Source organism: Rhinolophus ferrumequinum, chromosome 9 (genome assembly GCF_004115265.2).
Source record: "Rhinolophus ferrumequinum isolate MPI-CBG mRhiFer1 chromosome 9, mRhiFer1_v1.p, whole genome shotgun sequence".
NCBI classification, from domain to species: domain Eukaryota; kingdom Metazoa; phylum Chordata; class Mammalia; order Chiroptera; family Rhinolophidae; genus Rhinolophus; species Rhinolophus ferrumequinum.
Window position 1 is genome coordinate 5,541,507 of NC_046292.1, and position 25,950 is coordinate 5,567,456.

Below are 25,950 nucleotides of genomic sequence, written 5' to 3' on the forward strand. Positions count from 1 at the left end.
GTGACAGCTGACATTTAGGATGACAGAGGGCGGGTCTCTGATGGTTTGAAGCCCCGCACCAGCCTGGAATTGCTTCCTTTCAAACTTTGCTTACATAAGAGAGAATCCAGTTCTATTTTGTTTAAGTCTCTTTTCTATTTTTTTTAAGTCTGTTAACTATCTCTTTTCTGATAGTTCTAAGTATTAGAGTCATGAGGTGTGTATCCTACCATTTGTTTTATCTGACTTCTGATGGCACAAGGTTTCTTCCAACATTCTATAATATCTCACAGTGAGCTCAGCATTCAAAGGTATTTTATCTGTAGATATCCTACAGGTTCTCAAATGAGGGCATGTCCTCCAAAAAGAGTTATACATCTCCTAGGTGGCTCACTGACATAAGAGCACTTTTTGTATTATCTTCTCATCCTGGGACTCTCATATTTTTTAAGAGTGTAAATTCAAGCCCCAAGTGTCATGGCAACAAAGCCCAAAGTAAGGAATTATCAGGGGAATTCTCCCTGTATTCCTCCTCTTTTATGGATCTGGAGTCCCAACCCCAAACGGGTTTCCCTGTCACTTCCCTCAGGTCCCGGATACGTGACCTAGTTCACCCGTTCTCCAGCAGAATCGACCTTGGATGGCCCTATCTTTGCACAGGGCTCCCAGTTCCAACGCCTTAACCTCCTGACATCAAGGCTTCGTCTCCTGCACCGAGTGGGCGTTAAAAAGACCCTGTGCTGTTACGGAGACAAGCAACTGACCCAACCCCTCCCACCTCCGGCTGCTGAAGGATCAGCTTACTGCTTTCCTTCTCAGTTTCTCTTCATTACTGCGAGCTGAGCTCTGCATCTAAAAGTTTTGTTATATTGTAATTCAACATTTGTAGATGTTCACTGGCAAAAAGTATTCGGAAATTATGATATCTGATGTTTTGTCCTGTTTTATTAAAGTTCTTGTATCTTCAGTAGGCTTTATTTCCAAATACACATGTACTCTCAACTGTCTCCAATATTTGCAATCTCAGGTCAATGTTTTGAGAGCTCAAATGTGACAGCAGAGGAAACGCAAAGAAGAAAATATTTATATCCAGCTCTAACTTGTCCTCAAAAGCTATACAAAGACCATGAACTGTAATGAGTAGAAAAGGTGACTTCACTAAAACAGAAGTCAATTTTGAAATGTCTCAAATCTAAATTAGTTAAAATAAAGGGGATACAGATTGTCACTTTTCAGCTGAAGTATAAAGAGTTATGTTTTAAAAAGATGATCACAACATTATTTAGAATAACCAAATATTGGAAAAACCATAAATGTTCAACAATATGAGAACAGATAAAATACGGGACACCCACGTGATGGTATACAAGGTGCTCATTACATATATCATACGTGTGTGTACATACATATACAGTAAAATGTTTAATGACATAGTACTATGTTCAAAAAAGAGGAGTAACTAACAAAGGAACGCATGATTGTATGTATATTACATATAAGCAATATTTTAACTATAATCTTAATACATAGACCTATACCTACAGAGGGCTGTATATTGAAGTAAAAACACAAATATGGGTGATACAATTATGCTTTCAGTTTGCTTCTTTGACTTTTGTATTTGTCAAGCAAGTTATTCTCTAGTGAGCACATTTTTTCTTCATTAGTAAAACTAAAACATTTTCCTACACAGCCAGAAGAAAATTAAGTTGTACATGAATCAATATATGATGAAATCACATGAGTTAAGATCACAAGCTTCGGAGTCAAATAGGCGTGGGGTTTCCTGTTTAGTGACTGTATGAGTTAGGCCATTATTTAATATAATATCAATTTCCTCATTTATAAAATAAATACCAACCTGACTAAGCTTTTACGGGAATTGAATTAAATGATCTAGTACTGAGTAAGCGTTCACTATATGGCAGTAATAGACGTTATCCCATCACCTTGAACACATGATGTTACAAATTTAATTCCTTGAGGTTACATGAAGAAGTATCAAATGCTACATCTACTAAAAATACAACTCAAGGGTTCATCCAGGTGTGGGAGAGAGCAGAGTCAATCATAGAAAATTGGAAGTAAAGATAAAAGGATAACGAAATAAGGATTCTCACTGTTAAAGATGAAAATTACAAAAGAAAAAGGAAAAATCTAGCAGGAACTCTGTGATATTGGATTAGAATTGAAGAATTTGGTATGAACTCACGGATAAGCATACAAAGATACTAAAATATAGATGTAAAAGGGTTCATTCTCTCTCTCTCTCTCTGTCTCTCTCTGTCTCTCTCTCTCTCTGACACACACACACACACACACACCCTTGCTCTGTTTACTCACAGGCCTGAGGGTAGTGGTACAAAGTAACAAGCATACCTAGAACCAGATCTTGGTTTCTAAGTATCATTCTCCAAAATCTCGGACAATCTGACCTCAAAATGAATAATGATAGTAACAGATTATAAACAATTGAATAAAACAGGAAGCCATTATTAAACCATCCTGATATAAATGAATAAATTGAAAGTTTGATGAGGAAGAGGGTATCTGTAGTCTCAAAGCAGATTCCCACAAAATGGTCATTAATTAGAAAAAGAAAAAGCGAAACTGTACAATCGCAAAGCCTGGCAGACAGCACTTTGTTCAGCTGATCAGAGTGACCTTCACCAGCAATGGAATGAACCAGAACTGGGCGCCACCTGACAGGATACAGAAAAGAACAGACTTCTGTGCTATCGCTGTCAAAACACACGATCGAAATCTAATAACCAGGAAACATCATAAATGCAGACTGAGGGACAGTCTCAGAATTATTAGCCTATCTATACTCTTCAAAAGAACCATGGTCGTGAAGGGAAGGAAAGACTGAGAAACTTCTAGATTGAAGGAGACTAAACAGACATCAAAACTAAATCCATAATGCTGAACTGGATCCTTCTGTTAGAAAGGTCTTTACTGGGAAAATGGATAAAACTTGAGAGGGGTCTCAGCTTTCCATGGTGATAATATTTCATTGTGAATTTCCTGAATCTGAGGGCTGCTTGTGGTTAGTTAGGTAAGAATGTATCAGAGTGGGATACAGCCGCATGGTGACAGCATACTTTCCAATGGTTCAGTTAAGAAAGGATCTTCTACTGCACCCACAACTGTTTTGTGAGGTTGAGACTGTTTCAAAACCAAGCGGAAGAAAATGAATGATGCAAGTAAAACACTCAGAGCAGTGAGTGTCCCGCACAGGGGCTCAGGGACTGCAGCTGTTATTAGTATCATTGCCGCTGTCAGTCAGGGAAAGATTAAATATAAATCCTTGCAAGCACCTCAGCTTATGATTGCTACTAAATATAAAGATAATAATCCTAAAACTCAGTAATTGCTTAAAAAAAAAAAAGAAAAGGTCCTCCCTGGAAGAAGAAAAGTGGAGAGGGCACGGGTGATCGACAGGTGATCGCAGATGATCACAAGTGATCAAGAACATTCTCTCCTGGGTAAGACAGAAGATTAGATCTGAACCCTCAACTTCTTTTCTACCTAATTACTAAGAGAAGACTGATGTTGAAAAAGCAAAGAACCAAGGACAGGGAGAGGGAGAGGGAGAAAGAGAGAGAGAGAAGGAGAGAGAAGGAATGAGAATGACTGAATACCAGGGACCATCAACAGAAAATGCTACATTTTAAATTATATGTTTTATTCACTACCCCTAAATGTACTTTGGGGACCTAAAGAACTCTTATTAGCAAGGGGAAACAAATGGACTGGTCCTTCGTAAAATTCATGCTTAATAATTTAAAGGTAAAGGCACCCCTACCCCCCCCAAAAGGCCACTATCTTTTGTTCTTTCTGGGCCTCCATTCACCATTACTTCCTTCCCTTCACTGGTCTGAGTCAGAGCATCTGACTACAGAAATAATTTGGGACGACTCTTGTTCATATAGCAAAAGTGAACACCTCCTGAGTACAGAAATGTCAAACAAAACTCCAAAAGCAAAGCCCCATTACCTAAGGTTTCCAAGTTTAGGCCAGCATTAGATTCAAGCCTCTGCCTTGCCAGCCCCTTGTAACTTGTATCTGACCTGCAGCCGGAAACATCTGCCCCCATTTTTTTTGTTGTTGTTCAATTAAGTTTGTTCCTTACACATCATGACTTAGCAAGAACACAGTGTCAAAGTATCTCAAAGTTCTCACCCAGTGAGTGTGAAATCTGTGGGGTCACTGTGGCCTCTGCCCTCGCTCACGACTTTCCCCCTGAACTGCTTTCTCGCTCTGCAGCTCGGGGTTGGATGTGCAGCTCCCACAGCTGCTCGAGTGATCAGAAGAGTGTTCTAGAGTGATCAAAAGAACACAGCGCCCCAATCCCTTAGCTAACATCGTAGGAGTCAGAGGATTTTCACACTTCAGAACATTCTGGATTTAGAAGAGTACTGCAATGACTCTACCATATAATTTACAACAAACACTCCAGCGTCTGAGCAATAATCCCTAGTCTATCACACTGTGACTTTTGCCATACAGACTGTGCAAATTCACACAAACTGAAAGAGAGGAAATTAACAATTAAACAGCTTCACATCAATTGAGGTCAAGTGTGACCTTAGATGAGTTTCAGCACCAAATTTAGCAGAAAAATATTTTGATTTTCAGAGCACTCGGATTTCAAAATTAAAGCCATGAGATTATGGGGCCGGCCGGTGGCTCAGGCGGTTAGAGTTCCATGCTCCTAACTCCGAAGGCTGCCAATTCGATTCCCACAGGGGCCAGTGGGCTCTCAACCACAAGGTTGCCGGTTCAATTCCTTGACTCTCGCAAGGGACGGTGGGCTGTGCCCCTGCAACTAGAAACGGCAACTGGACCTAGAGCTGAGCTGCGCCTTCCACAACTAAGACTGAAAGGACAATAACTTGACTTGGAAAAAAGGTCTGGAAGTACTCACTGTTCCCCAATAAAGTTCTGTTCCCCTTCCCCAATAAAATCTTAAAAAAAAAAAAAAAGGACAGGAGATTATGGATCTCCCAAATTTTAAAGGCAATGAACCGAAGAGTATAGATAAGTCTGTTCCCCACTCTCATACATGTGTTCAACAAAGTAATACCATCAAAACCCAAAGTTCTGAACAACCAGGTCTTTGGACAGGACACAACACTCAGAAATATAATAACCATATTAGAATGGGGAAAAATAAAAAGGTAGCCAAACATTGGGGTTTAAAAAGGATCTATGCGATAAACATGGGGAAAAAATTCTAATTGAAGTGCTCGCTAATATGGAAAATTACTAAATCAACTTTTAACTCCTATCAGAAAATTTGTGATGAAAAATAAATAATCCCATCTTAAGCTTCAGTTTCACCTGCTGACTTGGAGCAAAGTTCCCAAGCTACAGGGAGGTTAACATCAAAGTGTGCAGTCACAGAATCACCATTCCTAATGCCACGGGTCTTGCCGATGTACCCACCACCTGGCAGGGTTGGTACAACAGGCTAACATTTCCTCCTCAAATGGCTCGGGGCACTAAGAGTCAGCACACAGCACCCCCGCAGCCATGGTCACCTGCTGGTCCCACTCATTCAAATGGGGGTGAACTACACCAGACACCAACTCATCACACAGCCCCATTCCTCACAGACTTGAAACAAACACAGCAGCACAGGTAAATTCTGCGAGGCCGTGCACCCTGACGTACAGATCGGCTCGTGCATAAGGCAAGTGGAGGAAGCAGTGTTTCTATAGTTTTCTGTTAAATCACACACACTCTTCTGATCACTTGAGCAGCTGTGGGAGCTGTACACCCAACCCCGAGTTGCGGAGGGAGAAAGCGGTTCAGGGGGGAAGTCGTGAGCGAGGGCAGAGGCCACACTGGCCCCACAGATTTTCATACTCACTTGAGAGAACTTTGAGGCCTGCCACAAACTTTCCTTACAAGGAGGCATTCAGGTACTTGATCACATCAACTGCCAGCAGTACTCAGTGAAAAATGAGCCAGGAACTTGTGAGTCTCTGGCTTGCACAGGTAAGTTACATACCACGTTTAATAAGCATTCAGCAAAAACAGATGTATAACCAAAACTAGTCAAACATAATTTGATTGGTTGTTACGAACCTAAAAGCTAAACATTTAAAACACAAAAGAGATTTAGTTGATTTGCTAAAACAATCTAGCTTGTGTAATATGACAACTATGTATCAAATAATTAAATCAACATGACCTCACTGAAACAAGACTCCTTTGTATCTAGACAGAAATCCAAGTTCAAGCGTTCCACACTTCATCTGGGCAACATGAAGATAGGACCAGGCAGTCATTAACTGCATATGTAAAATAAACATTTCAAAATATAAGATGCTTTTGAAGTATTACCACTGATCAGCTTCTTTGTCATTGGAACAGTGAATACATTGAAAAAGAAAACGAAAGCTCAAATTCACTGTTTTCTAAAGGAACAAAAGGCAAGCAAACAAAAGTGACCATCACACTGTTACCCCTCTAGCTGTTTTCTAGTTTATTTAGAGACACTAACACACATGCCCCAGAGAGCTTCATGTGGCCTCTTACCACCACGACACAGAGAATGTTGCCTTTTACTAACCCTAGGTTGACTGTCTTTACAGCAACATTCTAAAATTGACATGTAATTCCTCAGCATCCTCTAGGAAAAGGTTTTCACCAAAACAATTACGCACCTTGCTATCACACTTAATATAGTTCTTCCACTAACTTCCTTGAGCCAAGCATCATTTTTTCCCCTAAATCCTGGTATTTGTAGATTATGTCTCGAGTGTCCTGAACATATACTACTTGATCACCTGCAAATATTCTTTTTTATTTTAAATCCGTAATAAAACATGTAGTCACATGATGAATAAAATATGAATGCATACACCCTACAGAAGTTCTTCCATGTGCTGAGATAAATTAGTCTATTACCGACATAAAAACAAGAATTTTCTGTTATTTTGTCTCTATTGCTTTTTATTTAAAAAATAGTAATTACACCTGTTACATAGATCTTACTGAATGTGGCCATCTCATACCAGTAGTCTTATTAGAAATACTTCAGTGAGTACTCCTGGGGTTTTATAAAGTGAATAAAATAAATGACTAACCAAAGAACTTCCCATAATGTCCTCGTGTTTCCAATACGGTGCCATGGAAGGCGTGACAGGCGTGCGTTAGGATCATACTCTCCCAATTCACAATAAGTTCAAAACACAGATCAACTGAATGTACGTCTTTATCTTGCCCTTTCTCACGTTTCTTTTTCTGAACAGGAAGACAGCAAGCAAAGCTGCTTTAGACCCCAAAGATATTAATTACAACGTCTTCCAAAGACGTTTACTATAGGATTTAGGAGTCTTTTTAAAAATCTTACTAGTATATGCCCAGATGTGTGAACACACACAATGAAAAAAGCAGAAGTTATCACTGACTGGGCCCAAGGGACTCACTTACCTTGTCTCAGGGTTGTAGCCTAATATGTAGAAAAACGAATCCACTCGGGCTTTAAACTCTCTAGCAGCAAATATGTCGGAAAAATGGGAGATGTTACACTTCCCTCTGAAAATAAACAAACAAAAAACCTCATTAGTAATACCCCCAATTGCTTTGCAAACCAAAGTACTATTGGCGGGGTAGGGGTGGGAGAAGGTATAATTAAATCCATGTTACTCTAAGAACATGTAGAATATGGCTACAAACTCCATAATTACCTATTCAGAAAACTGGGAGTTTCCAAAAAGAAGTAAGAAAATGTCCAACATTATATACATTTTTGTTTCATGACTGCTTCAGCTTACAACTTTACAACTTAATTGCTTTTATCTCAGCATTTCAGTCACAGAGTAAAATTAAACCACAAAGCTAAATTGAGGGCAGGGCTGTGATGAGAAGATATTAAACTAGAAATGATGTGGGAAAATTAAAACCACAGTTAAATTACTTTACAAAAAAAATCCATCTTAGCCCTTCTACATCATCAAAGCAAAATGGGCCTTTTCTTCCTTGTAATAGGCAGACTGTAGTAACTGTTAATTATTTTTCTTTTCTTTTAACATGCAAGAAATAAACTGATTTGAAAATTAAAACAGAAATTTTAACATTTTAAATACATAGATGGGTTCTAATATACAAACACTTCCCAAATTTTTAAGTAAAGTTAAATGGCTGTAAGTTGGAAAACACTTTCCCAAGGAAATACTGCAATAAACAGCAGTAAGGTTTCCAGGTTCATCTACCAACAAAAGTTAAACTACTCTATAGCTGAAAGCTCTCCAATGCTGCAGATCTCCTTAAGCAGTCTTCATACACACCAAATGCGAATTCAGAAACATCACAGCGTGCAGTGAGCCCACCATCCCACTACACACGTACACATGTTGGGAAACTTTCCTAGAAGGCAGGGAGGTTTTAAGAACTCCAACTCCCTCAGTGGTCAAATGGGAGCTAAAGGTTGTGGTTAGAGAGGATGGAACTGGAGAACCAAAAGCACATCAATGCCACGCCAGGGTGCTGCCAGGGAAGGGACCTCCCACTGCTTGAACAGGCATTCCCTTCCCAGAAGGACTCTGTGATTTGGACGGAACAACATCCACACCAGCTAATGGCCAAGGTGTTAGTGAAAAGAACTGGCTGAGGGATATCATTGTGGGAATGGACATCCATTCACTTCTTACTGATAAATTAAAGAGCAGTATCCTCCTTTCCCACACAGCTTAAGTAACTGTGACCGAAGCCTCAGTAACGGGCAGAAGCCAAGATGGGCTCAGACAATTTCCATTTTTAAAATTAAATTAAAATACTATTGATTTACGAAAGTTCCTTTGGGAACTACTGACTAGAAGATAATGCAGGGCTATTGAGCACTTGACATGTGAGTGGTATAACTGAAGAGAAAGAAATTTTAAAATTTATTTAATCTTAATGTAAGTTTAAATAGTTACATGTGGCTGGTGGCTACTACACGAACAGCACAGATTAAAATAATATTTCCATCGTTGCAGCAAGTTCTAGTGGAAGCACTGATACAGGTATTAACAAGATACAATTAAAGGAAATATGGACGAGGTATCAGCTGTGCAGGCCACGACCTAACCCTGCAGTATTTAGCTGGAATAAAATGAGCTTCTAGAAAGGAACAAAGTAAGATCACTTTTACAGTGGAAGAATGCACTCACTCTGCAGCTAACTACCCATCTATCTATAGTGATTTAGTCCCTGAAGCCTAGAAGAAAAAGATAAGTTTCTTTATCAAATAGGGAAAAAAATATCTATTGTACCTATCTCATAAAATACTAAGATCAAATAAGAAATCTATGAAACTTTGAATACTATTCAGTGCTATGTAAAATAAGTTATTTCCACCGTTATTGTCCATTACTAAAGGAAAGTGATTCTTCTCTTATTATTCTTTGTTATTAATCAAATGTAAGTTCACCCTTAAACTTGAGTAATTAATGAATGTATTAATTAAAGGTATAAAAACCCTACCAACCCACAATTCTAAACACAGGCATTAGAAATCAAGTATGTTTCAGGCAGGGTTTCTCAATCTCAGCACCGCTGACATGTTGGACTGAATAACTGTTGTCAGGGGCTGTCCGGTGTTTAGCAGCATTGCTGGCCTCCACCCGAGAGTTCCCCCACCCCCCGCATACACACACATCATCCTGACATCCAAAATATCTGAAGAAATTGTCAAATGTTCCCTGGGGAGGGCGACACAACTCGTTTAGGGAAAGACAACAGCACCAGGAATAGTAGCAGATCATCAGATAAATGACTATGAAGCTGTAATAAACGGGCCTTACCATTACCTCTTCTATTTGCTTCCCGTTGGATTATTTGACAGGTAGTGGTTTTTATGTTAATTTTATATCCTGCTGATCGACTGATTTTTTAGGTTTGATATAGTGTAATCATTGATTCTGAGGTTTTCCAGATATGCTGTTATTTAGAAGTAAACAAAGTTTCACATCTTGTTTACCCCTTCGTAAGCCTCTAATTGCACTGGATCTCTAGCACACAGTGGAAAGTAGGGGAAACAGTGGCCATCCTTGCCTTGTTCCTGATGACCGTGGAAATGTCTCAGGTGTTTCCATTCAATATGATATACTAGCTTTAGAAATAATCATATCCTAATCATAGCCTTAGAGGGATGTTTCTTCCCCTTAGCTTTAATAACATGGTAAATCCTATTAAAGTGTGTCTAATAGTGAACCTACCTTGCATTCCTGAAAAAAATCTCAGTTGGTCCTAATATATTTTTAATGAGATATTAGAATTTTTAAAAGGATTTAATTAATTAGATCTAATGTTTTTCTCCTCATTAACTTCTGCTTTTATTTTTATTAACACTGTCTTTGTGCTTTGTTTTTGTTCGCAACAGCTTTATTCATCCTAGCCAGCAACAACCCAAATATCCATTGACAAGGAAATGGGTAAACAACTCACTGTATATTAGGACAATGAAATACCACACAATACAAAAGATAGAGCTCCTGATATACAGCACATCATGGAAAAATCTCAAAACTTAAATGCTGAGTAAAAGAAGCCAGACACACACAAAAAAAACATACTGTATGATTCCACTTATATGAAGTTCTAGAACAGGCAAAAGTAATTTATGGTGAGAAAAATCAGAATAGTGGTTGCTTCTGGGTGGGAAGTTTTGAGATGAAAGTAGCTTAAGGGAACTTATTCAGATGGCAGGATTATCAAATGTAAATTTAAAATCTGCAGTTTACTGCATATTTTTAAAAGTATTGGGGAAAATAAAACAATGACAGTCATTAGCATAGGGAAGGCGCCCTCCAGTCTTGAGCAGAGCCCAGACAGGGCTGACACAAGCAGGGAAACCCACTATGGCTGGCTCTGACTGGTTGGCACCCATGTGAAACATTGTTCGTATCAAGTCTTGCTGAAGAGTAGTGAGAGCATGTCAAAATGTGTGCATATGTTATCATTTTAAGCATTCAATTTCTTTTTCCCCAGCTCTCTTTTCATCATGCTCTCCCAAAGGCAATACATCATTTGACAGTGTCTATGGAATGGCGGAGGAAAGACTGTTAAGAGAAAATGGCCATCACCCCCACCTGGCTGAAGTATCTGGTTTCAGAGCCCCCTAAGGTACTGTATACCCCATTTCTAAAGTGATACTTCACTATGAACAGAAACGTGGCTGAAGGCAGGAAAGCCCCATGTTTTAAGGTCTTTCCATTCACCAGTGACAGGTGCTTCCTGGGAAAGACTTGTGTCAGTAGTCGTCTGGGGTGGGGCCTTGGGCAGTGTGTCATTTGAAGAGGCCTCTGGCTACTGGAAGGGGATAAAGGAGACAGAAGAGAACCCCCTCATGCAAGGAGAGAATACAAAAAGAAGCTGTGGCCCAGAGATTCATTCCCTAAAACTATCCATAACTGGGAAAGTCTTCGTAGGTCCCCAGGCATATGCAAACCTCAGAGAAACTCGTGAAGAGGCAAAGATCGCTTCCAGTAGCATGTCTGTTTACAGCTTTACTTCTTACCCAGAAATGAAGGGAGAAAGATTCTGAGACAGAGTCAGTATCTTGTCTATTGTAAGCCATTTGATTAATGACTGGCATAGGATTTGTTTGTTTTTTTAAAGCTTCTTTTCTATTTCTAGTTGTTCTGTTTCTCTTGCTTTCCTGTGGGTTACTTGAACATTTTTTTCAGATTCCATCCTGATTTGTTTACTGTATTTTACTATGTCACCCTGTACAGTTTTCTCAGTGGTTGCTCTAAATATAACAATATACAACATTACTTCCACTTAAGTTCCTTTGCCTCTCCGCTTTTTAAACATAACCGTCTTAAGTATTTCCTCTGTATCCATTGAGCACAACCTCAATGCATTCTTTTGTTTGTTGTTGTTTTTATCATTTAAGCTGGGAACTTAATTCATTTAATTTTATTTTTTCATTTAAATCAGTGTGTTTATAACTAGTTTTCTTCTAATCATTACTTTAAATGCATGCCATGAATTCTGCTATATCGTATTTTCATTGTCATTTTTAAAAATTTCTTTAATTTTAGTGTGTGTTTCACCTCATACCCAGGAGCTGCTCAATAGGATGTATTAAATTTCCAGGTAAAATGGCCTCCCTGTTTTTCGTTTTTGTTTGTAAACTATAGTTTTATTGCATCTTAATCAGATATTTTCTTTGTGATCTAATATATGATCAATTTTTAAGAATATGCAAAGGTATACAGAAGAATGTGTATTTTCTATTATTAGGGTATAGAGGTCGATACATGCCTATAAGATTAAATACGTAGAAATAAATGTAACAAGAATGGGAAAATCTCTATGAGGAAAATTCTTCAACACTCCTGACAGACTTAGAAGTAAACATGAACAAATGAAAACAACGTCCCCTGCTCTGGGACGGAAAAACTCTCCCTACGCGACATTTCCCCACAGCCTGATCTACAATTCAATACAATCCTAATACAAATACCAGCTACCTATTTTACGGACTGAAACAGTTAAGATTCACATGGAAAAACAAGTAACTGAAAAGGGGGGAAACTGGCCCTCTCAGACATTAAAACATACTAGAAAGCCCCTATAATTCAAAGAGCGTGGTGCTGGCACATCTACAGACAACAGAAAACACAATGGCAAGTCCAGAACACACATGGAAAATAACATATGACAAAGGTGGCATCTAAACTGCTGAGAGAAAAACAGACTTTTTAAATAAATGGTGCTTGGACAACTGGGTAGAATTCCTCTTTAAATTCGGTGTAGGGGAAAGGCTTTGTAACTATGACTCAGACTCCTGAGGGAATTTAAAAAAAAAAAAAAAACTGATACATTTGACTGGATAAAAATAACCTTTGCATAATGAAAAAAAAACATAGAATTAAAAGAAAACTGACAGAAGTGGGAGAACATATTTGCTACATATACAACAGACATATGAAGAACTTCTAAAAAGTGAGAGACCGAAAGACAAAAACCCAATAGACATGAACAGATGAGTCACCAAAGAAATACTATTTCTCACCTATTAGACTGGCAAACTTTAAAAACAAAAGATAACATTCTGTTGCTAAAGCCAGAAGTCTTATACATTGTTGAAGGGAATGCAAATGACAAATGGGTATATGATTTCTGGAAGAAAATCACATATACATGAACCTTTCAACCCAGCGATCGCTGGCCTATGAATCCATCTGAAGACACACATCCGACAATAAGGAAATACATATGCACAAGGATCGTCACGGCAGGATCGATTATAATGGAAACACCTTGGAAACAACCGAAACGCCCATACACTACATACCATAGTTGAACAAACTATGGCACACCCACACAATGGAGTACTATGCAGCTGTAAAAAAAAGAAGAAGAAGAAGAAAGAATGAAAAGCTCTCTATGCACTGAGACGGAGCAATTTCCAGAACACACCACTAAGTGAAAAAAGTCAAATGCAAAAAAGTTATCTACAGTACACTATCCTTCAGGTAAGAAAGAAGAGGTTGTAAAAAAAAATAGACACGTATGAGTATTTGCTCATTTGTGAAAAGAAAATGCAAGAAGGATAAACTAAGAAGGGATCCATTGACTACCGATAGCAGGTGTGCGGAAGAGAAAACGAAGTGGGGGATGGGAACCTGAGAGCAGGGCTGAAAACTAAAGGTGTGTAGCTCTGAGCCTTGGAACCACAGCCATAGCACAAATACCCTCACATACCCAAAACATAAACGAACAGTCCCAATCAACCAGGAGGAACCGAAAACGGAATGCCAAGCCTCACAAGTGAACCCAACTGCATTACAAATGAACAGCACAGCCACAGGTAAGGAGGTGTGTGAGGACAGAACTGGCTGAAGCAACTTTGGAAAAGAGAATCTCGCCTATACACTGGAAGAGTAAAGACACACATTTAGTCAATGTGCTCTCATGGGGACATGGGTTCTAAATTCCAAAACTACGCTATGTGTATTCTAGCACTGCGTAAAAATTAGTAAATATATTTTAAACAATAAGAACTGAGTTGTTCACTGTTGAAGGAAGAGTCACAAATGAAGGGTAAAGGAAGGAGTAAAACGAGTCTTGGGGTGGTGGACTGGAAGCTGGCTTCCCCTCTGCCCTGCCATGGGGGGACACAGACATCGGCTGTGTACAAACCAGAAGAGGGCTCCCCAGAGCTCAAACGTGCTGGCACCCCGCTCTCGGGCTTCCAGCCTGCAGAACTAGGAGAAATAACTTCCTGTTGCTTATAAGCTACCTAGTCAGTGGCATTTTGTGATCACAGCCTAAACTAAGACGTTAATAAAATTCAAATAAGGTGTTTAGGTCAATGGTTCTAGTAACTGTACTGAAGTTACGTAAGATGTTCATTAACATGGAAGAAGATTGGGGAAGGGATATGTGGAAACTCAGTCCTTGCAACTTTTCTGTGTGTCTAAACGGAGTTCCAAATAGAAGAACTTTTCAAAGACTATGAAGTACTCAGGGCAGGGAGGGCGTGCTATCCAGTGAGGTGCTCCCTAGAGCCTTCCCCTACTAGTGGCTCAACATGTTAAATGATGAATGAATAAATACATAAAATGACGGATAAGTTATGGTGTCTAATGACATTCTAAGCATGTATACACAAAACAATAAAAATGCTGTAGGTTGAAGTCATTTCACATATAAAAACAACAGCAGATTAAAACCAGAAAATGAATCTTAAACTGCAAAACTAAGAGATCTGAGGCATCATGGAACTCCTTAGGGAACTTCCAGGAGCTAAATGAATTTTGTAAATGCTAAGGAGAGGTTGGGGGGCGGGGGGCTGTACAAAAATGTAATTAATCAATTTCAATCTCTAAACATATATAATCCTAGCTGCCTATATCAAACTAAGGAGATAAATTAATTTGGGATGAAAAGAAGGAGATTAGAAGACCTAAAGAGCTGGTTTAGGGTTTCTTGACCCTGGGCTTCGAGAAAATTCCCTCTGAAACATATTCCTATTAATAAGAATCCCCCCATAAGGTGATAGCTTTTAACCTGACCTATCTTAGGATACTTTCATTCCAGTGATTACTGGAAGTGTAGGAAGCAGATACTCAGCAAGTTGGAAAACAGCCCTCGAGCCGATGAGACATTTCTGACCCCCTACGCTGCCCTCCACAATCATTCCTAGAGAATTAATTCACTGTTACAAGGACACAGCAAACCTGAAAGGCTGCCCAGGTTCATGTTCGCCGTCCCCTCACACAGCAACTGCTCTAGATCCTTTGATCATCACTAAAACATTACCCTTAGGGTATAAAACGTAACAGCAAATAAATTGCAACCTACAATTTTTATTTAGTTTAATAAAATTTATCTGCTCACTCTCGGAACCAGTTGATCTGCTCAGTTTTAGAGCATCTAGGAGATGGCTCCTTGAGCTAAACTCTTCTCCCCATACCTGAAGCAGTCTGTATCCAATTAATCCATCCAATAACCCACAGAAAACTAAAATAAATGGATGCTAAGTAACTGTAACATCAGTAAATCGATACAGAATTACATTTAATTTCGCTTGTTATTTTCTACCTTTTACGCTTTTAAGAACCCAATTCAGATTCGATGAGCGTAAGCAAACTCGTGCCCTTGAGTGAGACACTCTGAGAGGTTTTTTTACGCACCTTACCTTATTGAATGATGTGTGAACCAGAAGATGTGTGTTTGATTCACGGTTCTATCACTTAATCATGTGACCTGGAGTAAGTTTGTCAAAAGGATGCCTCAAAGGTTAACAAACTTTGGCCGTGGTCACAAAACTATGCGGCAGAGCCAGGATCCAAACTCAAGTCTTCTAATTTAAACGTGGTGCTTTTTCTATTTTACCAGTATCAGCCAAAAATACTGGAAAGAAAGAGAACTCAAAAATACTTTACTCAAGGTATTAACTTCACTGTATGGTTACTGATAATGTAATGAAGAAAAGAAACAGTTGTAGAAACTTAGCTTGAAAGGGAGGGCAGACTTCACAGCAGCAGCAGAGCTGTGATGTGGATAAAAAACAGATTTCCAGCCCTGGGAAGGTCCCCCAGTCTCTCTGGGGATAAATTTACTTCGGGTAAAGAAATGCTACAATCTCAGTTTACGCAGGGAGGCTGCAGAGGGATTCTGTTTTCCTTTTGAGTCCTGATGGCTAAAGGACAAAGCTCTCTCTCCTTTATAACCCAGACTAGCACCAGCTTGCAAGACAAAGCTATACCCGTGTCTTCCTGAGTCAGTGAAATGGCAAGAGCCCCCAGTTACTCGCAGCCCAACGGATCCAGACAACTGAGCGCATGGAGCTGTGAGAAGAATGGTGCTCGGCACTGACACTATCAGGCTTTTTCTTTCTTTTTTCTTTCTGTCCTGCATGTTGTTTTTCAGTCCAGTCATCTGATCCTCTTTCATGCCTATGGGTTATTTGTCTCTCTCAAAATTGAGCTTATTTTTGGTAGTACTGCTTTGTATCTACGGAGAAAGAAAAAATTCTTTCTGTGGATAAATGGTGAAGGAAAAATTGGTAGAAATTTCACTCTCCACCCCCCAACATATGGAAATTAAAAGTAATCTTGCTTTGGTGAAGAAAAAGGGAATAAATAGAGATTCCTGGGGGCACTGCCATTCCATTCTGCTTCTACCGAAGGTGACCTTACGGTGAGCAACCTGCCGTGGAGAACCAGGTGAGATTACTAACAGTAAGACCCATACAGATGAGCTCCGGATGTGTGCAGATGTCAATACATACACATACCGGAGGTGTCAAAAAATGTATACACATTTTGAGAGATGTTATCTATGTATTACTTTTTGAAGTTGAATTGAATTACGGTAGCAACGTGTAGTATGACGTTTGCTCAAAAGATGGCGTTAATCAAATGAATGCCAGCGTCACCATGTGCCAGGCAGGCCAGTCAAAGAAAATGGCGGAAGCCCGGTTGTCGTTCGAGGAGCACAAGACCCTTTTGAAGTGGTATCGAAATTTGAGAACGTTGTGGAAGTACAACAATGGAGGCGTGAGTATGCAGCAGAACCTCCAACATACCTAACAGCTGCACGCATCCGTGATAAGTCTGAGACGCATGTGCTGTGTGTGACGTGCACACGGGAAGATCCGGAGGCCTCGCACAGCAACAAGTCCTGCTGCTTCTGCTGTGGTGTTGGAACCGTTTACACACTCGCCACAGAAGTCTACCCAACAATGTTCACTGTCATCAGAAGTGTCTGGGCGCTGATGGGAACCACTTTGAGCACTTCTTGTCATTGCAGAAGTGAAATGTGACTTGTATTCATATTTTGTTATCGGCATATACTAGTATTACAATTTTAATACAGTTTTTTCCTTATTTAAAATGTGTGCATGTTTTTGCCCCCCTCTGCATTTACTGAGCACCTGCTGGGCAGATCTTCCAGTAACTGTGTGACCACCATCATTTGGTGTCTTTGGAAAGAAGGAAAAAAAAAAAAAAAACCAATTGTTAAGTCACACAAGATATGCTCTATTTGAAGCTAACAAAATCAAATTTAAGATGATAGCTTTACAAAACCACTTTATGGCGCTTTAAAGAAAATACCACAGGAGAAAAAAACTAATCAATAAGGGTTCTAGTCATATACAGTGAAAGGAGGTAAGGAATGGCCACGTTAGCTCTCCAGCCCTGAGTGGTCTGTGATGGCACAGTGACCTATACAATTACACATCTCCAGAAATATATCACTGTACACCTAATAAAAGTACATTCGTCTGGCTCCAGCTAGAATGATCTGGGACAACTGGTTCTTCTAAAAATGCTAATATAGTAAAAAAAACACTCTATAAAACTGAATAGCCTCTGATAAATATACAAATATAGTCATTTTAGGCAATGATGTGAAAACATATTGAATAACCAGTTACACATCTATCCCAAATATTTATTTGTTTTAACTTCAACTCTAAATTGCTTAAAATCATTTACCTCAACCAATGAAATCAGACAGAAGAGGAGGGGGAAAGCATGCAAAGCAGGGTAAGAAATAATCGCAGGATCAAGCCATTTGTCTTAGCTAATTATTTCAAGTTCTATCAATCTTCCATTAACTTCCTTTGTTCAACATGTGACTTTAAGATTCCAAAGCCACTGCCACAAAAACATAAAAAGCCTGTGGGAGTTTTGGAAGAACTTTATAAAACACCACGAGAATCCTCCCAACATATCTCTGAGGTCCTGCAGGAAGCGCAACCTAACCACGTACACTCGTTCCTCTACAGCGGAGTTTGGCAAAACCATGGCCCACAAGCCAAGTCTGCCCCACCGCTTGTTTTTGTAGAACCCAACAGCTAAGGATAGCTTTTACATTTTAAATGGCTAAATAAATCAAAAGGAGAATACTACACCTCCTGACATGTGGAAAGTAAATGAAATTCAGATTTCAGTGTCCATAAAAAATTCTGTTGGAGCACAGCCACCTCGTGTGTGTTGCCTGTGGCTTTTGTGTTCCAACGGCTGAGCTGAGCAGCTGCGACACAGACCATAGGAAAGACTGGGCCCCCAAAGTTTGCCAAAACCTGCCCTATATTAAAGTTGCTACTAATTTGCCTTGAAATAATTGGCTTTAGCTATGTAGCTTTGCACAAGAGACTCCAGATGGTTTTACTGAATACCATCTGAGCAATATAATAGAGAAATTATTGTATCTCACTGTAGCTAAGCTAAAACCCAGTATATCCCTATGGCCTTTTTTAAAAACCATATTCTTTAACAAAGAAAGTAGTTCTACCACTTTATTATTACCAGTGGGGAAAGTTATTATTTGTCTTACTTCCTCTACCACTTAAGAAGCACAAAGTCTTCTACTTACATACAAAATATACCAGAATATATGTATGTCCTTTTCTTGAAAGAGACAGAAAAAAAAAAAAATACCACAGAGTAAAAAGCAGGGGCTCTTGGTCACTTTTTGGCACTTTTTGGCATAACTGCCTAAGACTTTAAGAACTAGTTGGCAATGTTACCTTCTGCCTTGAATAAAGTCTTCAATATATTCTCCTTACCTTTAAGCTTTTTAGTAGAAAATTTATCATACATACAGAAAATTGAAAGAACAGGCAATGACACTTCTACAAACTTTGCCTAGACTGTCAATTAATTACATGCCGCCATGTTTCTTTCTTCCATGTCATTATCTGCCTTTTCTAGTGGCAGTGACTGAATCTTTAGGAAATAATCTGCAGGTCATCATAATACTTCACCCTAAATACTTTAACAACCAATACCAGGATAATAATTTTCAAGTGAATAAAGATACAAAACGATAGAAAGGGTGTAAAAAATGAAATAGAAAAAAAAAAGCACCCGCCCCCCCCCCCACACACACACAGATTAGTGAAGATACAGGCCACCTCCAAAATCCCAACAGTCCCGAGTTCACACTGGAATGGTAGCTTCCGGAGGCCACAGAAGTAACCTGATCGGTGTCACAATGCTCAGAAGAGAACCGGGTAGCTTGGCCTCTCCAACTCACGCTCGATGCCGTCTCCTTCACAGGAAAGACCAGGTCTCTGGTACTTACCTGAGGGCAGCAGCATGGTAGGTGTCCACGTAATCCGAAATGAAGAGCTCTCGGTTCTTGATTACTGGGTCTGTAATGACAAGTTCTCTTCCAGAGTCTGCCAAAAAATTAATTAATTAAGAGGAATTAAAATTGAGCTTCCCAAAACAATTAGAAAAATTTTGCAAAATTTTTCTTTCAGGTTCACCTCCCACTAGAGAAAGCCCAAGAAATAACCAGGCCTGGTCAGCAAAATAGAGGAGAGGAATAATGTCCAGCAGAAATAACAGGAACAAAGTAGTCTGTTGGGTATGTTTTACACCCTTCATTTAAGCCCCACAGTTTGCTAAAAGGCATAAAGCACAAAACACAAAATGGGAAAAAAGAAAAAACTAACACATTTTAGCAACTTGTAAACTACTAAATATTCAGTGACCCTGTCCATCTTATTTTTTACTGCTAAATATTCCAGGATGGGGTGAAATCACACTGTTTCCACTGAAAAGAATAACCAACTTACTATTTTTAATAACAAACCCTACTTTAATTGCTTTAACAGAAATTTTTATAGTTTCAAAGGACAAAAAAAATAGTCGATATAAAAGAACATCATTCTTCAAAACTACTTCTGACTCCTGCTTTGTTGAATTCAAACCTATCACCAAAAGCAGTGGGGAAGAGTGGAAGAGCATGGCATCGGAGACGACAGAGCTGGCTCCCTGCCCAGGAGCGGCCACTGAGAAGACCTGTGGCCTTGGCAACTCCTTAGCATTTCTAAGCCTCAATTTCCTCATCTGGAAGTGGGGAGTGGCAAACCCTAACTCATATTATTAATGGGTAACAAATGTGAATCAGCTATCATGAGGCCCAGCACTTTTCAAAAATCAATAGAAAGGAGCTATAATACATCGGAACAAATGTAATATACATTTTATGGGCATATCTCATGCGTCAATAAAGTTACCGGGTAGAAACTACAATGCCAGAGGGAGAAAAAAATAAAAGATGCTCTGAACAACCTTCTTTATTGTTCTGAAAGTCAAGACTCAAGCTGAATTCCAAAACATTCAAGAAAGCTTTGCCTTGAAAACTGAAGTTCAAAACCATGAATACAGACAGAAGTTCAGTAACACAGATTACTGAAAAGTAGAAAAGAAAGAAAACACAACCCTGCAGGGTTTTAGGTATTATTAGTTCATCAGGTGAGAAAAGGGAATGAAAAATGAAATTACTGTCATTTCCAAAGAAGACCTATCTCTATTCCAAGTTTATGGGGAAGACACCATTAGCACATACTCAGGTTGTTTCTTTGTAAAGGCAAAAATAATGAAAGAACTCAGCAAATAAAATGAACATTCTAGTAATGTCCTTATTTACAAAAAGCTTTCTGAGAGAAACTTTTCATGGAAGTTGTCTCCATTTAACGAATGCTTTTAGCAAGAACGCTGCCCACAGCGCAGCAAGTGCGAGAGTCAAAGCCGAAGGCCGTATTTACCATTTTCGTTATGACGGTCCTGCACCAAATGCTGATACACAGAGTCGGGGACTTCAGACTGACGGTAGTACCATTTGACGTTCATGAGGAGATGGTCCCTCTTACTCTGCAAAGGAAAATCTAACAGCATTAGGAACAGGATTTCAGGGACCCCCAGCTGCATCCCACACCCATCAACAAAAGCCCCTGGAAACAGGTGGACAGGCAGAGAGGAAGACGCAATTACCACCAGGGCCACAAAAATACGTAAGTCAATTATGAAGCCAAATCTGATTTTTTTCTAAATCTCAGCCACAGCACCCCTCTGACCCGATGCCTCCAACTTGCTCATTTCGGTAAACAAAGGAGACCAAACTTGAATCTGTAACTCTCCCCAGCTTGATTAACTAATTCATTCAATGTTACAGTTTTTATTTACCATTAACTACATGGTACTACATGAATATATGCGCCTATCTTAATTTTTGATCCTTTTGGTGAATATTTATAAACTGTGTTAACTCACTGTCGAGCCATTAAGGGCAATAAGTTAGAAGGAACTTACCCAGCAAGGCCTGGCACAAAGTCATCTCTCCGGGGTTTGCCAATCACCCAGACCGGGTTACATCCTCCCTCCACTTTACTGTCATTTACCTGCAGTTATTGCTACACGGCAAACACACAGCAAACTACGGGCAGTGGTGAGAGCCCTGGAACAGGTCATGGAGCAGGGACCCTATCTTATTTTTATCTCTGAATTTCCAGAGATCAGAACACCTTGTAATAAATATTTATGACTAATGACGAGTTCTATGATGATCAGGTGCCATAAATGTCGGTGGAACACAACGTGTTATCCCTAAAAGTTAACTTTGTTCCTGTGTCAAAGAATAAAGGTTCCGACACCGTCCTTCCATTGGAAGGCTTTGGGGGCTACAGCTTGAGGTGGGTGGTCTGTGTGCCCCTGGTCGTGAACCATCTCACCATGGCAGCGCGCTAGGGCTTCCCGTAGCCTCACAAAATACCTTTCCAGCCCAGATGAGGGCCTTAAGAGACTTCCCCAAGGTGAATACAGTACCACTCCTCTTAGCAGCTTCTACTTCTCATCTCAAGTCAGTGGGTCAGAAATGAATGAGAGCTAAAATTTGAAAAATGGCTCATGTTTATAAAGGAAATGGCTAAATCCTAAAATGTCAAATGAGCCTTCTTTAATGAAGTAGGATGCTTTCTGCTTCAACGAGGTATATACACAGTCTTCACTAAAAGGCCAGAAAGGTTCAAAAATAAAACCCTTTGCCAAAATAGTTGAGCCATTAAAAGAACTGGAAAGGGGCGGGGCTGCCAAAAATCTTGACTGAACCCAAATGTGAATAAGTCTATTCCAAAGTAAATATAAACACCAAGATTCTTACTTTGCAATTAATTGTGCCAAATAGGCCTACAAAAATAGGGCGTCATTACTGATTTGAATCAAATAGATTGTATACAAAGAATAATCCTACATAATGGGTACATTTTAGTTTTTATCCATTCTGCACTTCAAATTCTACGCCATTTATACTGCAGGTGGGAAAAGAGGACAAATCAGTATGTTAAATAAAAAGAATAAATGTTATATAGAGGAGTTTATAGACAGGAGCAACTACTTCCAGCAGGGGATTATGGAGGAAGTAACATCTGACCTGAGGAAAAAATGGGAATGATTTCAATGGATTCTTTCTTAGACAAAGGAAGAGACCTGAGAAAGACACACGGAGAGAGAAAACACAAGACACATCCAGATGCACATGGTCCACCTGCGTGCAGTACAGGAAAATGTTCTGCGTGATACTGAGAAGAACCTGAATCCTGACTGTAGTTTGGTCTTAGTGGGTGTGTAACTCGGGGACAAACGGGGTCTCGTATCTCCACTGCTGACCAAACCCACAGGTAGTGAGGTACAAAACACCAAGACGTGGGAGAGCAGCTAGAGGGTTACGGTTTCTTTCCCAGGTAGAGTGATAAAGAGCAGGGCCAGGATGAGAGCACCCATCCCGGAAAGACACCAACCAGAGGAAGGACAGAGGCTGGCAGGACTGAGGGATAACGTGTAGCACAGGCTCCTCAATCTCAGCACTACTGCCACTTCATCGACATAAATCTGGCTGGAAACCTGTCCTGGGCACTGTTAGATGTTCAGCAGCAAACCCTGGCCTCCAACCACCAAATGCCAGTGGCACCCCTTCCTCATTGTGACAACCAGAAATGTCTCCAGACATTGCCAAATGGCCCCTTCGGGAACAAAGTACCCCTGGTTGAAAACCAATGGTGTAAGTTTCCTTTTGACTGAAAGCTAAACCAGAATGGTAATACTGAAACCTGGCCAAGCGCTCCCAGCTGAAGAACCACGGATAAAGGAACACAGGAAAAGTCCATTGTGGTTCAAATTCCGGCTCCACCATTTCCCAGCTACATGACTCTGGCGTGTCACTACGATTCCCTGAGTCTACCCTTCCTGTCAAATGGGAACACTGAAACCTACCTAAAGGACTACTGGAAGGATTAAAAAGATGGAGTGTCATCTGGAACTGAGCAGTAGGTACTCAAGAGAGTATGGTTTCCTCCGTTAGTAGGTGAACGCAACCAGTGCTTCACAGAAAACTTTGCTGAGAATTATAGGAGTTATTTCTTCACCAGAATATGGTTTCTTCCCAGAGACGCCAGTGATCTCTGGTAACGGAGCGCCTGCTGAAAGCGTCTGTGCGCACGCTCACGAGCTCCCTGACAGAGCACACAAAGGAATCTAGATCTACTCGCAGTCCTAGCAACATGTCCTAAAATCTATGCTTTCATGTATTTCTGTAACACATCTCAGAGGTCTGAAAACCTGCAGGGCAACAGAAATAACCTGTTAAAGGTGCCATAACTGGCGACTGTGCAGTGTCAATTTTTCAGAACCAAGCCAGCTATTCTGGAGACCTTTGGAGGTATAATATCTATGCTATCTTTTGACCCAGGCATAGTTAACACACACACATATTCACTCATTACTACCCTGGTTAATTTGTACCTAGATTTATTCCGCCTCACAAAGGCAGTGGGTTTCCCAATGCAGTACTACCTAATAACCAGGAAGTGGCAGCATTGCGTTAAAAAAGCCTCCAGAATCTTAATTCCAGGGATACAACAAAGGTAGATTCAAGTAAACAAAAGTTTTAAACAAATGTAAGTCGCTGTGATAGACACAACCTTCCTAAATAGGTGAGGAATTGGGTTAACAGTTAAACATCTGTAAAGGGAGGCAGTGAGTTATTTGGGAGGGCATGAAATGAAAACTAGGTAATCTAGGATTCCAGTCCTGTCTGAAGTCACTAGTAGCTGGGGGTGATCGTGGAGTCCCCAAGCCACCTGGCTGATGAAGGGACACAACAATATGCTTTCTAGAGTCTCAGCCCATCTTATATACTTATGTTTAGATTTCTTCCCCAGACAAAACCAAGTAGATAAAAAAGGGTTGGTGGGTGTTTTCAGCTAATATTACCATCCTAAAAGAAAGTTTTACAAATTAAAATGTCATCTTCCTGGAAGCTAACTGCTTTGCTCTGAGGAACGGCAAAAGGGAGCAGAGAGCACCCGTCTCTCAGTGAAGGCTACCGAAACCAACCAGACTCAAGGGTGCTGCTCAAACGTTAACATGGGAGCTCTCCATCTGCTTCTTCTCACTAGTTAAAGATTCTGCTCAAAATCACAGAAAATTAAAGGCAGAAGTGAATTTGGAAATCACATGATTCAAACCAAACCACCTGGCTTTGAATTATGGCCTTGCAACTTACTAAACTGTGTGACTTCAGGCAAATGATGTCTCCAAGCCTCAATTCTCTTGTATATAAATGAGGAAAAATAATAGTCTCTAGCTCATTAGGTCGTGAGGATTAAATAAACGAATGTGAGTAGAGTGGATTGGCTTTCAATAAGTGTGGGATATTACTATCACTCCTTTACAGATGAAGAGAGCAGTCGAGCTATAATACGAGGTGGCTTATAAATGTGCTTTTCTCCTATTCAAAAGCATGCTAGTAATAGCAATACAAAAATAAATCATGTAGCAAATTAGGGGGAAGTATCTTTACTTTTGCAACAATTCGAAAAGCATGTAAAGTATTTCTGACAAATATGCCTCATTATTGACTATGCATATAATTGTAGAATTCCATAAAGGTCAAAGTGGTTATAAATGACACATTTTAAACAGAATGTGGTGAGAAGCTTCCTATGTGAAGGCACCCTGGGGTCCACTTTTGAATAAAGAGATGAGCCCACTGGGAAGTCAATACTTTCCCATCATTTCATCTTTACAGAGAGAGGATAGTGGAGAGAGGAGACATTGATGTTGACTGATTACAGGTGGTTGAAAACCACCACACAGGAGCACCTCCAGTCTGCTGCTAACTGTAAGGTTTCACAGAATGACTCAATGCAAAGGGGGGATGGGGGGGCACCTGATTCTGGGTTAAATTGTGGATTCTTCCACATCCCTGGCCTGGATTTCTTTTAAATGAGGAATGTACGGGGTCTGACAATTAAGTTCGCGAACTTGTTGCACCGATGTTGCTGACATTTTTTTATCAGAGGGATTATTCATTATGAATTTGTACCAACTGGACAAACACTTAACCAAGTTTACTATTTGGAAGTGCTGAAAAGGCTGCATGAAAAAGTTAGACGACCTGAACTTTTTGCCAACAATTCATGGCTCTTGCATCACGACAATGCACCAGATCACATGGTACTTACTGTCTGTGAGGGAGTTTTTAGCCAGTAAACAAATAACTGTATTGGAGCACCCTCCCTACTCACCTGATCTGGCCCCCAATGACTTCTTTCTTTACCCGAAGATCAAGGAACTATTGAAAGGAAGACATTTTGATGACATTCAGGACATCAAGGGTAATACGACAGCTCTGATGGCCATTCCAGAAGAAGAGTTC

At 39.9% G+C, this 25,950-nt stretch overlaps 1 protein-coding gene across 2 annotated transcripts in view; it reads right to left on the reverse strand.

Moving 5' to 3' along the window:
* RERE (arginine-glutamic acid dipeptide repeats) overlaps nucleotides 1–25,950 on the reverse strand; it is a 384,373-nt gene that overhangs the window by 129,965 nt on the left and 228,458 nt on the right. For both annotated transcript variants that reach the window (XM_033115937.1, XM_033115938.1), the window contains 3 exons: nucleotides 21,005–21,110; nucleotides 19,531–19,627; nucleotides 7,426–7,530 (listed from right to left, as the gene is read on the reverse strand). In XM_033115937.1, coding sequence (XP_032971828.1) covers nucleotides 7,426–7,530; nucleotides 19,531–19,627; nucleotides 21,005–21,110 — 308 coding nt within the window. The remainder of the gene's footprint in view (nucleotides 1–7,425; nucleotides 7,531–19,530; nucleotides 19,628–21,004; nucleotides 21,111–25,950) is intronic.